This window comes from Ursus arctos, unplaced genomic scaffold (assembly GCF_023065955.2).
Source record: "Ursus arctos isolate Adak ecotype North America unplaced genomic scaffold, UrsArc2.0 scaffold_6, whole genome shotgun sequence".
Lineage (NCBI taxonomy): Eukaryota > Metazoa > Chordata > Mammalia > Carnivora > Ursidae > Ursus > Ursus arctos.
This window is the reverse complement of record NW_026623078.1, coordinates 83815376-83828623: the sequence shown is the minus strand read 5'-3', so window position 1 is coordinate 83828623 and position 13248 is coordinate 83815376. Positions and strand designations below refer to the sequence as shown.

The window sequence follows — 13248 nt, the reverse complement described above, 5'->3', positions numbered from 1 at the left end:
TGACCCAGTTGCCGCGGTCGTGCCTCCGGGCGGGCCTCTGTAGTTCCGGGGTGGGGGGCCACTAGGGCGAGCGGGGGAAGAGGTGCTGGGGAGAGCTGCCAACGTGTGCGTCTTCCGTGCTCCGCAGCCGAGGTCAAGCGCGTGGGGGACACGGTGCTGGGGATGGCCACACAGTGTGTGCAGATGAAGAACGTGCAGAGGACCACACCACAGACCCTGTCCAACCTCTGCCTGAAGATCAACGTCAAGCTGGGAGGCGTGAACAACATCCTGCTGCCCCAGGGGAGGTGAGGCCGGCCCTTCTGCCGCGTGCGCACCGGATGACGGCATGGTGCCCGGCGGGATGGGGGCAGTGCACAGGTGGGCTGCATCGGACCCCCGGTGCCAAGCACGGTGCTGGACGCAGACATGGGAAGCGCTGCTCAGAGTCCGGGGGACGAGGGGCATCTGGAGGTCCCGGAGAGCCATGGCCAGGTTCCCCGAGTGAGGTGAGCCAGCGGAGGGCCCAGGGGTCCCGGCACGTGAGATGTGGCAGCCTCGCCGTGAAGGGAGTGAGGGGTCCAAGCCAGAGCTTCCCTGGAATGGCTAGGACGTGAGCCTCGGTGGAGTGACACCTGTCGCTGCTGTGCGGGTGGCTGGCGGCTGCCAACCGATGCTGTCAGTGCTGGGGACGGAGCCCTGGGGACCGAAAAGCTCCATGGAAGAGCACGCTGTTGGTGGATCCCGGGCCACGATCACAGTCTGGGGCTGGCATGGGAGGGGTGGGGAGGTGCCCCAGAGGGCCACGGTTAGCTTTTGTCCCTCCTGAGGGTTGGCCAGTGTCTGCTGCGGCAGGGAGAGAGGACTCCGTCCGTGCTGACAGATATCATTGGGGGCGTCCTTAGTGAAGCACCTGGGCCTTTGGGTTCACGTGTGGATGGCAAACATGGGTAAACACGGAATACTTGCCACACTCGCCCTGCAGTGACGGACTGCCCCCGAGCTCCCTGTGTGGACACAGCTGGGTGAACATCTGAATCGCCTTTGGGCCTTGTTAAAATACAGAGGTTCCGATCAGCACCTCTGGGTCGGGACCCAAGTGTGGACATTCCTAGCACGTCCACAGGCGATGCTGCGTGTCGGGGACCACGCCTCCAGAACACTGCGTCCCGTGGTGTGGTAGAGTGGAAAGAACCTGAATCCAGAGCCTGACAGGCTTGAACCTGAAGCCGGGCTCTGCGAGGTGCGGTCGACTCAGGTCCTGGGATGAAATGAGGAGCTATCAAGAGCGGGTGGGGAGCTCCGAGTGCCGCTCAGCCGGCAGCTTCTGTGTTGAGTGGTGCCTGCCGTGGGCCAGGACGTGGGCACAGCACCCAGAGCCCCAGCCCTTTAGTAGGCAGACCCACACGCATGGGGCTCGACCGGTGAGCAGCAGGGACACCATGGGAGGGACAGGAGCTCGGAAGGTGAGGAGCTGGGGTTTCTATGGCAGCGGTCTCGTGGAGAAGGTGGCACTGAGCAGATGGCAGGGGCCCAGGGCGCAGGCTTGTGGGGTGCCTGTGAGAAGGGTGTTCCAGACCCAGGGCATGGTGCAAGCAAGGGCCCTGGGTGGGAGGCTGCCAGGACGGCTGGGGGTTGTTCTAGCAAAGGACCCAGGGGCGGAGGGCTGCTGGCAGGGGCCTGGGGCTCCCTCCGGGCAGGACGCAGCCCCTGGAGGTTCCTGTTCTAAGAGGCTGCTCCAGACCCAGGTGAACTGGGACCAGGAGGCCCCTGCGTTGTCTCGGGAGGGGTGCTGGCAGTGGAGGTGGGGTGGGTGCCCGGGGATGGTATGTTTGGAATATGGTGCTGCTGGGCCCGCTGACAGGTTGGGTTTGGGCTGTGAGGGAAAGAGGAAAGTGTCCTCAGCTCTCGCTCCGCAGAGCCTCTGCAGCCCTCAGCAATGCTAGCGGCGGTGCCTGCAGGGTCCTGCCGGAGGACTTCACGGGGTGGGGGGGGGGGGGCGAGCGGAAGCAGGGATCTGGTATCGGGGATGTGTGTGTAGGGGTTCCTAGCAGAGAGGTGGTATTGAAAGCCACAAGGCTCTTGGAATCCCAAATCCCCCTGGGCAGGTGTAGACAGTATGGATGCCAAGCCCGCTGCCCTGGGGAGCGCAGGGTTAAAAGGTTGTGGAGAGGGGGAGCCCTCAGTGGAGCCCCAGAAGAGCAGGGTGGAGAGCGGAGAACGAGACGGGTCCTGGACCCCAAGGGCACTGCGTCCTGTGTCACAGGGTGCTGACAGGCCTAGTGGCGAGGTCTGAGGCTCTGCCATGTGGGCGTGGGCGACCTTCTGAAGGGAGTCTTGTTGCCGTGGCAGTAGGAAGCCTGGTGGGAGGGGCCCAAGGCTGCTGGGGAGCTGGTGAATGGGTTCAGCTAATTAGGAGCTTAGCCACAGGGCGAAGCAAGGGAACCGGGGGAGCAGGGAGCGTGGCGGAAGTGGAGTCCCCAGGCAGGTGTGGTTTTCCTCGCTGAAGGTGTGAGTCACTGCTGCGGGAGCAGATGCTCCCAGGAGTAAGAGGGTTGGGAGGCGGGATGCAACATTGAGTAGGCTGCGTGGTGCTGGGGGAGCAAGGATGGGGCTGGGCCCTGGAGGCCTACAGAGAAGGACCACAGTCCATGACAGGGCCCAGAGGCAGGTCAGTCAGGGTGGCCATGGGCAGCATTGTCCCCCACGCATGGAGTGCCTGTGAGCCTGCCCTGCTTCCGTGTCCTAGGATCCCCGGGAGAAGAGCCCCTCTGGGTGTGGTTGGAAGCATGCTGGGGCTTGAAAGGGGAAGCTGGTCCACATTTTGTGGACCCTGACACGTGGCATACACGCTCAAAGCCCTTCCGCCTACCTGTGGGCTCCGGGTGGAGGGGCTCTGGCCAGCGGGCATCATTCCCCGGTGAGTTCAGCTGCTGGCTGGGCTGGCAAGTGCGTGGCGCCGCTCACCGCTGAGCAGGAAGGACACGAATAGCTCCTAGTGAGTGCGGTGGGCCGGGCCCTGTGAGAGCGCTCGGCTTGCGTGTGCCCGCGTAAATGTTCACATTGTCTCCATTTTCCAGAAGAGAAAAGTGAGCCACAGAGAGGGTAAGCTGCAGAACACAGAGCTAGCAAGTGACCCCACGCTCCCAGCCGCTGCGCACACGGCCTCTTCCAGAAAGTGCTGGAACACAGCATTTAAAAGATGAGGAGAGGAAGCCCGTGTTGTGCTTCCCCCTTGGGGGAGTGCCCTGGCACCTCGTGGGCAGAGAGCAGGGGTGCTGCTGAACACGCGGGGAGGTGCCGGGGAAGTGTGGCTGCAGGTCCGAGTGGGACCAAATGTGGGATTGTCCCATGCACGGAGTCTTGCATGTATAATCATTGTCTTATAAATACATAACCTTAATATATATAATTTCAATATGTCTGATGACTGTGGAAGCTTCCAGGCGCACACAAAAGTGTAATCCTCCCTGACCCCAGCCTCCATGCTGTCTGTACCTGACCTGTCTCGGTCGTCTCCACGCCTCCTACTGCTTGTCCCCTGCACTTGGAAACAGATCTCAGACCTCGTGTGGCTTTATCAGCCAGGCTTTCTGTATGGACCATTAAAAGATACAAGGTTTTTTTTAAAAACACAAATACAGTGTGTTTGCCACACAAGTGATGCTCTTGGGGGGGGAGGGGGGGCGCAAGCCTCAGGCGTTCGGGCTTCCTTCTGCAGGCCGCCCGTGTTCCAGCAGCCCGTCATCTTCCTGGGGGCCGACGTCACTCACCCACCCGCTGGGGACGGGAAGAAGCCTTCCATCGCAGCCGTGAGTATCTGAGCTTCCCACTGGGCCTCTGCGGGTGACGTCTGACCGTTTGTGGCCCCACTCCTCACCAGGCTGCCTGTGGGAGGGCGCACAGCCCCAGGGCAGCGTGTGGCCAGAGCATCGTCCTGACAGCGGTTGAGGTTTACAGAGCAATTGGTGAAACAGAGTCTCATGGAAAATGGGTATTTGGAGGGGACTCTGCACGCGGCTAGATGTGTCTGAGAAGCGATGAGGTTGCGCTACCCGGAGGCCCAGCCCCACAGGACCAGCTCTGGCAGCAGGGGAGGCCTGCCGTGGGGTGGCTCCTGTCCTGCGGGGCCCCGTCTGCAGCCCCTGGGAGCCTGGGGCCCCTCTGCCCACTGGGGCAGACACTGCACGGGATTCGTGTGCCCACCTTCTTTCTGCTGCACTCCTCTTAGACATTTTTTATCTTTTATTATAAAACACTAAATGTAAAGTAGTTACATAGTCCAGAGTTCAGTGGAGGCCTTGCCCTCGTTCTGCCCGTGAGTTCCGTCTGGGCTTCCGCGGGCTTTGCCTCCCAGGCCCTGCACACCTGCGCTTTGCCCGCACTCGCTGGCTGTCTCCTGCCCTCGGAGGCTGAGCTGGGTCCCCGGGTGCTTGGGTGGGGCAGTGTAACTGCCTTTTGTTCAAGAAGCCCAGAGACATGTACTCAGAATAGTGTGGACTTTAAATGTTGAGTGCAGGGCAAGGGGTGCTCCCTCGGAGCGGTCTCCGACAGGATACCCCAGGGGTATGCACCCCGGCAGCCGAGTGGAGGGAAGGAAGCATCGGGCTCAAGGTTCGTGTCCCCAGCATCCCCAGTGGGGACTCCCAGAGGGACTTCTGGGCTGCTGTGCATTGTCACGTGCCTGACACCACTTAGGGCAGCTTGTCATACCCTCCAGACTCATCAGAGAATATTGGCATTTTCTGAGCACCTACGACCTGCCCAGCAGCTCTGAGCTGGTGTGTAACTGCACTGAGTCATAATCTCATGGGGTAACTGTTAGTTTCCTCAGTTGACATATGAAGTCCAGAAAGGCCAAAATGTATTGCTGAAGAGAAACAGCAGGAAACAGCTGAAGACTGCCCAAGGCTCACAGTTGGGGTCTGCGCCGTGCGGGGGGTCGGGTGCCACAGCCGGCAAGCCCCTGCAGGTAGGGGCTTGGCGCTCTCATTCCTTCCATCACAGCAGCTCTCTTTAGAGCAGTCACAGATGTGTGGCGCCAGCCACGTGCGTGGACAGGGCCAGCCACCATCTGGCCGCCCAGGGCTTCTCTCTGAGCCACATTGGATCCTGAGGTGTGGCTGATCCCCAGCCAGGGAGGCTGGGCCCCCCAGGAGGTGCAGGCTTCCCCAGGGTCCGTTGTGGGCCCCCAGCACATAGGGCGTGTCGTGTTATTCAGGGGCCGTGTTCCTCTGTCGAGTTAGCATTCCGTAATGTGATTCCTCCCCCTCGACTCAGCAATCCAGATATCTCCACTTCCTACGTGGAGTGCGGTTTTTACCTTGTTCAGTATTTTTCAGCCTTTCCTTGTTGATGAGCTAAGAAGAGCACAGCAGAGCACGGGACGTGATGGTGTCTCTTGTGCTCTCGCCATCTTGCACGCTGGGCTCCTTTGGCTTGGCCCTTTCAGGCAACTACATACGTGCCAGCCTGCCTTTGGGATGGTCAGCCGTTTCTGGGGGTCACGAATGTGCACTGATGGGCAAACAGCTTCTCTGGGTGAGCACTGTGCTTTGGAAAAATTAGGGAATCCTCAAATTGCTTTCTTGGGGCTGATTGAACTCGGCCACATCAGGTGACAGGCAGAGTAAAGGTTCGGAATAATTGCCTACTTTTATTAGACACGCTCGGCAAACTTGCATTCTCGGTCCTGTGTTTATGAACAGTCTTGCCCGCATACCAAAAAAAGGTTCGCCTCCGACAGCCTGCTGCCACGTCGCCGTGCCGTGAAGCTGGGGGTGGCGACGCATGGGTCCGCCCCCAGGCCCTTCCGCGGCGCACAGCCAGAGCAGGGGCTCCTCGCTCGTCCCTGCAGGTCGTGGGCAGCATGGACGCCCACCCCAACCGCTACTGCGCCACCGTGCGGGTTCAGCAGCACCGGCAGGAGATCATCCAGGACCTGGCCACCATGGTCCGCGAGCTCCTCATCCAGTTCTACAAGTCCACGCGCTTCAAGCCCACACGCATCATCTTCTACCGCGACGGCGTCTCCGAGGGCCAGTTTCAGCAGGTGGGCGCCTCGCGGTTTGCTCGGTCTGGGCTCTCAGAATGCCCGAGGGTCACCCGTTCGTCCTGCACGGTAGCCTCCTGGGCTCCCCGATGGACACAGTGATGTGGTTTCCATTCTGCCCCGCAGTCCTGTGGCCGTGCGTGGGAGGCAGGCCGGGGGAGAGGCCGTGCAGCCTGCAGCCGGGTGCCCTTCCAGAGGCGTGGTGGTGGGGAGGCTGTGGGTGGGGACACTTTTGTGTCTGGGGGTCACCTCTGTGTGTGGTGGGAAAGACAGGCTGCAGGGTGGAGGCCACAGAGGCATGGTGACGATTCTGGCAGGGGGCCGGGGGGACAGCTGGGCGGGGCCCCCTTGGAAGGAGGGTTCACAGGACCGGCCACCATCCGGATGCAATCTGGGGTTGATGTGTGGATCACGGGCACGGGTGGCTGTCCAGAAGGCAGGGGTGCCATCAGACGCAGGGCAGTGAAGAGGCGAGGCAGCGGGTGTGGGGAGCTTGTTGCCATGCTCTGCTTCCAAGCACCTGCGTTACCTCCCTGTCACGGTGACCCGTGGTTGGCACTGAACCTGTCCTCGCCCAGCGTTCGGGAGCTCAATGCCCTGAGTCTGTCTCCTCCACATCGGTCCAAGCTGATTACACTTCCGCCCACTGCGGCCCAGCACACGCTTCACTGGAGATTAGCAGGGAAGGCAGAGGATACAGGGGCGCATGTCTGATCCCGTGGGAGACCCGCCAGGACGGAAGGTGTCCCGAGGGCTGCGCTAGTGTGTTTCGGGGGCCGCGGGCCACCCAGACACGTAGGCTGGAGAGCGCCTGATTGGGCAGAAGCAGGATTGCCTGGACCTCCCTGCTCCAGGGTGGGAGGCCCTCAGTTGGCAGGAAGAGCAGAATCGACACTCTGGCTGGGGCCTGCTAGAGCTTCTGCAGGAGGCAGGGCTGGTAGCTCCCGTGTTGTCCCCTCTCAGGTCCGAAGTCCGGGGTGTGCCAGCCGACCTGGAAGACACCTCTTGTGCGAAACCTCTTGGGTTCCCTCAGTTGAGAATGTTCCCCTCTTTTGTGCCCCTAGCCCCTCATCCCCTCCCACAGCCATTCCTGCTGGGAGGGGTCTGTGCCATCTGGGTTGATCCCTCTGGGAACGTAGCCCACGCCCCACAGAATCCCCACAGCTGGCGCTTCTCAGCCCAGAACCCCAGACACTTTGCAAACATCGTAACACGACATTTAATTTGGACAGTGGTTAAAAATCTAAGGTGTGTGGTCCCTATAATGGCCTCATTACAGCGTGGTGGGTTGTTTGCCTGTTTCTCTCTGACACAGATGGTGAGAACAGTGTCTTACCGTGTTCGTACCCCGACTTCCAGGGGCTCACGTGCAAGCGCGTTGGACGTTACCTGAGTCTTCGCAGCAAGCCTGCGAAGTAGGATGTTCCCATTGTAGAAGTGAAAAAAGCTGGGCATCAGAGAGGGTCCACGGCTTTCCCAAAGCCACACAGCTACATGGTGGTAGGGCTAGGGTTTGAACTCAGGTCAAACTCCTGAGCCAGTGTTCCGTCTCGGGGTTCTCTCCCTCCTCTCCAGTACGGAAGACAGTTGTTGAATTGATTTGTTCATGTGTACGTGTCCCCCTGTGCCTCACTGCTCCTGTGCAGGGTGAGTGCCGTTTATGGAGCACTTAGAACATTCCAGAAACTGTGCTGAGCAATTTTATGCATTATCTAATTTAAACCATTTTACTATGAAACCTGGGTCTCGTCTGCTCAATTATATAAATGAAAAAACAAATGCAGGGGCGCCTGGGTGGCGCAGCAGTTAAGCGTCTGCCTTTGGCTCAGGGCGTGATCCCGGAATCGCGGGATTGAGCCCCACGTCAGGCTCCTCTCCTGGGAGCCTGCTTCTTCCTCTCCCACTCCCCCTGCTTGTGTTCCCTCTCTCGCTGGCTGTCTCTCTCTGTCAAATAAATAAAATTAAAAAAAAAAAAAAAGAAAGAAAGAAAGAAAAAACAAATGCAGAAAGGCAAAGTCACACCGCCGATCACAAGCTGCTGAAGCCGGAAGACTGAACTGAAGTGTTTGTCAAATAGCGCGTGTTATTAAGGGATTCATCCTAAGGTAGAAAGAGGCCGTAAAAAGAGAATCTTCCTTGAACAAGTCTTTTCTTACCCTCAGGTTCTCCACCATGAGTTGCTGGCCATCCGCGAGGCGTGTATTAAGCTAGAAAAGGACTACCAGCCGGGCATCACCTTCATAGTGGTACAGAAAAGGCACCACACGCGGCTCTTCTGCACCGACAAGAACGAGAGGGTGAGGCTCTGGGACTGAAGGAGTGGCCGGAGTTCGGCGCTAGGCTGCGGGGCCGTGAGGGACACGGGGCTCTGCTCAGCCCTCACCCAGAGCCACGTGCAGAGGGGCCCGTGCCGACACTGCTGCTGTCCTGGGTTTCTGGGGAGACCCTGTCCTCAGAGGGGCTGCATGGAGAACCAGCCTTAAGCACTGGAGGAGGGCTCTCCTCAGTCCGGTGAGACATTTGGACCTCTGAAATCCCACAGGCCTGGGACAGGACTGGGCAGGAGATATCATTTGTCCAGTAAAGAAATTACCAAAGATCTGGCTCTGAAAAAGGCCGTGGCAGCCATGGCAGTGGGCAGAGTGGGTGGGATACCGCCAGCTGGGGACCCTCGGGGGGAGGTTGGAGTGCTGAAGGTGGCCCCGGGGACCCCAGCCAAGGGGGCAGCTCCCGGGCACCCAAGAGTAAGAAGAATGAGCATGAGAAGGATGCGAGGTTTATAGAGAAACTGCTGAGAAATCGCCACAGTTGGGAAAGGTAGGGGTCTTCCAGTTAAAAGTATTTTCCATGTTTCCAACAGGAGAAGTAAAAATAACCCTACCCATAGACTGCTGTCCTAAACTGCACAGCATCAGGTAGCCGCCTAAGAAAAGGGACATTCCCAGAAGGGAAGGAGACACTACACTGAGAACCAGCAGCCCTCCCATTGCTCAGTACCCACGCGCCAGAGAAGGCACAGCAGGGGAGAGATGCTGATGGTCTAAATGAAAGACAAGATACAGATTGCTAGTGAGAGAAACTTCGTCACAATCACAGGGATGATCCAGCAAGAAGGTCTCACAGCTGCGAGCTCGGATGTACCGAATGCAGTGACCTAAAAATAAGTAAAGGGAAAAAATACAGTGAGGCAAGAAACTGACAAATCCCCATCAGAGACGTGTATTTTAACACACCACGTCGGAAACCGGAGCAGGTACAAATGAGTAAAGGCTGGGAACTGGAAGGGCGAAATGACCAGGCCAGATCTCGCGGTTAGAGGCCAGCCGTCGACAGTTGAGTTCCCGTGGAAGGCATGTGAAAATTGCCTTGTACCTGGTCACAAGGAGATCTTGGGAGATTTGCAAACCCCAGTATTGGGCAAACTACATTTTTTTTTAATCATACAATTAAATTTTAAATCAGCAGTAGAACTAAAAAGACATTTAAGAAAGCCTGAAATTTTAAATTCACTCCTAAGTAGCACACGCATTAAACATGCAAAGGAAATAAAAATTACGAAGTAATCAGAACTGAATGAAAAGAGAATTTCATGTCAGACTTTATGCAGTGCAGCTGAAGCAGTTCTTGGAGAGAAGAGGACAGATTTAGATACATCGGTTGGAAAATAAGAAAGAGAACCATCCAGTGAGCCTGAAGGTACAAGGACAGAAGAGCTGCCAGTCCTGGGCGTGGAGGGAAGGCTGAGGAGTCCGTGTGCTTGGGCTCCCTCCCTCCTCTGCCTATAAACTGTCCCGGCCAGGAGTCACGAGGCTCAAAGTCGGCTTGTTCCTACCCCTCAGCCCCACTCAGAATGGAGATAATGAAGGAGAAGAAGACAGAGCCGATTAACACACAAAACCTGCTTCTTTGAGGCTGGATAAACCTGGCAAGACTCAACACTGAAAAAAGAGCATACTTGTAACAATATTAAGAGCAAAAAGAGGACTATGACCCCAGAAGGGGGATGTGTTACTTAAATCATTATGGGATAGTAACAGCTTTATGCTGATAGATACATTAGAAGAGTTAGAAGAAATAGATACAGTTGTTTGTGGAATCACGCAAGTTACTAAAATCAGCTCCAGAGGATAATCTAATCATCATTTCCAAAAGGCGTCAGGCCCAGAGAGTCTTACAGGCAAGCTTCACCAAACCTTCAAGAATAGATGATCTTAACGTGTGGCAGAGAGTAGGAAAAAATAAACTGCTTAGCTTATTTTGTGAAGTTTATCCAGATTTTTATAGGCAAGTTTTACCAAACCATCAAAGAATAATCTTACAAAATTTTTCAGAGAATGGAAACGTTGGGGGGAGCTCACGAAGTTATCCTGATGGCAGCAAGTGTTGGCAAGGATGTGGGTGCTGGGCCGTGGTCAGGAGCACGGGTCTGGAGCCAGACAGCCTGGCTGTAGGCCACCCCTCAGCATCCGGGCTGCATGACCACGGGTGTCAGGCTCTCTGTAGCACCTTCCTAAGGATGTTGGGAAGGTGAGCTGAGCTAAGACACTAAGCACTTTGCAGCGTCCTTGGTACAGAGGAAATGCATGATTATGAAGACTCGCCTACGCTTTCAATGGGAGTGCAGACTGGTGAGCCAGCTTGGACGTGAGCCCTGGAGAAGCCCTCCTGCGTGTGTATAAGGAGACACGTAGAAGAATATTTCTTGCAGCATTGTTTCTGATAGCAAACACTTAGTCTGTCTACTGACAGGAGGAAGGGTTGTGACAGATTCCTCTCCTGGCGTCATGCACAGCAATGACCAGGATAGACCATATGTGTCACATGACTACATCTCAAAATTGTAAATACTGAACACAAACAGCAGGTAGCAGAATGTATGATCCACGCGCACAGTCTGAAGACCTGCGAAGTAACAGTACAGGGCTAACGGAGACTTAACATGTGCAGCACAAAATAGAAGTACAGGTGGGAATGATGGGGTCTCAGTCGGAGACGCCACAGGGAAGGGAAGCGGGGGGGGGGCACTGTTTGCAAACATTTTACTTTTAAAAATTAGAAGGTGTGAAAAAGGTTGGCAAGAAGTAAAACACATCCCTGAAGGTGCTCGGGAGTCACCCTGGGCTTTCTCTTGCGCGCGTGTATATTCGAAAGTCACATCACTAAGAGGTCAGCAACTTCCCGCTCACGGGTCTGGTTCCAGAGCTTCAGCGTCGTTGCTGCCCCAGCAGCAGCAGCTGGGTGTTCAGCGACTTCGTGATCCTGGAACGTACACTGGAGAGTTCGGTAGCGTGAGCTCATCTGTAGCCCAGCCCACACCCCTGCTTCTCGGGTGGTCTCTGGGGGAAAAGCGTGCCCCTTTGGGCGCTGGTGATCGAGCCAGCGAGTGTGGGCGTTCCTGACGGCCTTCGGGGTGGCCTGGCTCTTCTGCCTGGACTGCTCGGTTTGTGTGTGCGTGGACACGGACGATGACCCGTCAGGTGTCCACCGTGCATGGTCTTAGATTTGTATGTCGGTGACCTCAACAGTAACGAAGGAGCCCTTCGAGCATTACAGACAGATTGCTCAGTGAAGGGAACACAACTGCATTTCTCTCCTGAGCCTTTACAAGATGTGGGGACAGAGCACCGCAGCCCTCATAGGACAGAACTTAGTTACTTCTAGGGGTCAGTATTTGTGAAGTTCTTAGTGCTGTCATGCTGAGCAAATGTGTTCGCCAACTTAAAGACTAAGAGATGGGGCCGCCTGCGGTCAGGCAGGACCAGCATCAGAAGCAGTGAGGGCGAGGCTGATGTGCTTGCTTGCTTCCCATTGTTGTCCCTGGACATGTCTAATGGGTTCCTGTATTGCCGAAGGTTGGGAAAAGTGGAAACATTCCAGCAGGCACAACTGTGGACACGAAAATCACCCACCCGACCGAGTTTGACTTCTACCTGTGTAGTCACGCTGGCATCCAGGTAAGGACTGAGGGTCCCCGCTGGGCAGTCTCCGTGTCTCTGCGACGTGGTCCACATGCTCCGCAAACAGTCGCAGAGCGCGAGCCTCGTGCCAAGCTCTCTGGTGGGCGCGGTAGGGGAGTTGGGCAGGTAGTCAGGGAACAGGTGAGGGTGGGGAGTGTGGGGTGCTGGGAGGAAGGACCCACTGGCATGCTGTCATCAGGGTTCCCATTTTATTTTTTATTTATTTATTTTTTTTAAGATTTTATTTGTTTATTTGACAGAGAGCGTGAGAGGGAACACAAGCAGGGGGAGTGGGAGAGGGAGAAGCAGGCTTCCCGCCGAGCAGGGAGCCCGATGAGGGGCTCGATCCCAGGACCCTGGGATCATGACCTGAGCCGAAGGCAGACGCTTAACTTCTGAGCTACCCAGGCGCCCCCAGGGTTCCCATTTTGGATAAGATGAGGTCAGGCGGAAGGAGTGCGTGCAGAGGTGCGCTGGTGAGGCCCCAGGGCGGCCCATGCGCACGGAGCGTCATGAGCTAGCTGAGACGGGAGCCGTGACGAGGCCGCGGGAAGGGCGGCAGGTGACGGAGGTGCTGACTCAGAATCAACTCCTGCCCACCTAGTGGGGTTCGGCCTTGTCTCCCGCCACACACGTTTGCAGGACATACAGGGAAGGTCACCATGTGGCCCACCGTCACCTCATGACTCCTGGCCTCTGTCGGTGAAGAGGCCCATAGGTTTTTGCCCCTAAGCGTTCTCCCACAGAGTCCTTCGTAAGGGGGCTGACGGACGCATGGCTTAGCAGCAGCGCCCTCGTGTAGGTGAGTTCTGGACTTCTCGCTCGCACGTTCACTCCTCTGATCCTCTGATCTGCTTTTAGGGAACAAGCAGGCCTTCCCACTATCACGTGCTTTGGGATGACAATCGTTTCTCTTCCGATGAGCTGCAGATCCTCACCTACCAGCTGTGTCACACCTACGTGCGCTGCACGCGCTCCGTGTCCATCCCGGCGCCAGCATACTACGCCCACCTGGTGGCCTTCCGGGCCAGGTACCACCTGGTGGACAAAGAACATGACAGGTGAGTGGTGTGCCTTTCCTGGCGGGGGGCACGGCAGGGGTCGCTTCTGAAACCGGCTTTGGCAGCTGCATGTTCAAAATGAGAAGCAGGGGGGCCACGACGGCTGGAGCCACGCGTGACACAGACACCCAGACGGCAGCATCTTCACCGCCTCCTGGTAGCCGCGTGGCCACCTCCCCAGATGGCTGGCGCCTCGTCT

General features: G+C 57.1%; 1 protein-coding gene across 3 annotated transcripts in view; it reads left to right on the top strand.

Moving 5' to 3' along the window:
• AGO2 (argonaute RISC catalytic component 2) overlaps window positions 1-13248 on the top strand; it is a 111454-nt gene that overhangs the window by 86211 nt on the left and 11995 nt on the right. For 2 of the 3 annotated variants that reach the window (XM_048212432.2, XM_057307938.1), the window contains exons 13-18: window positions 128-287; window positions 3701-3791; window positions 5837-6031; window positions 8194-8328; window positions 11884-11985; window positions 12850-13049. In XM_048212432.2, the coding sequence (XP_048068389.1) occupies window positions 128-287; window positions 3701-3791; window positions 5837-6031; window positions 8194-8328; window positions 11884-11985; window positions 12850-13049 (883 nt within the window). The remainder of the gene's footprint in view (window positions 1-127; window positions 288-3700; window positions 3792-5836; window positions 6032-8193; window positions 8329-11883; window positions 11986-12849; window positions 13050-13248) is intronic. The other variant, XM_057307939.1, reaches the window with a different exon arrangement.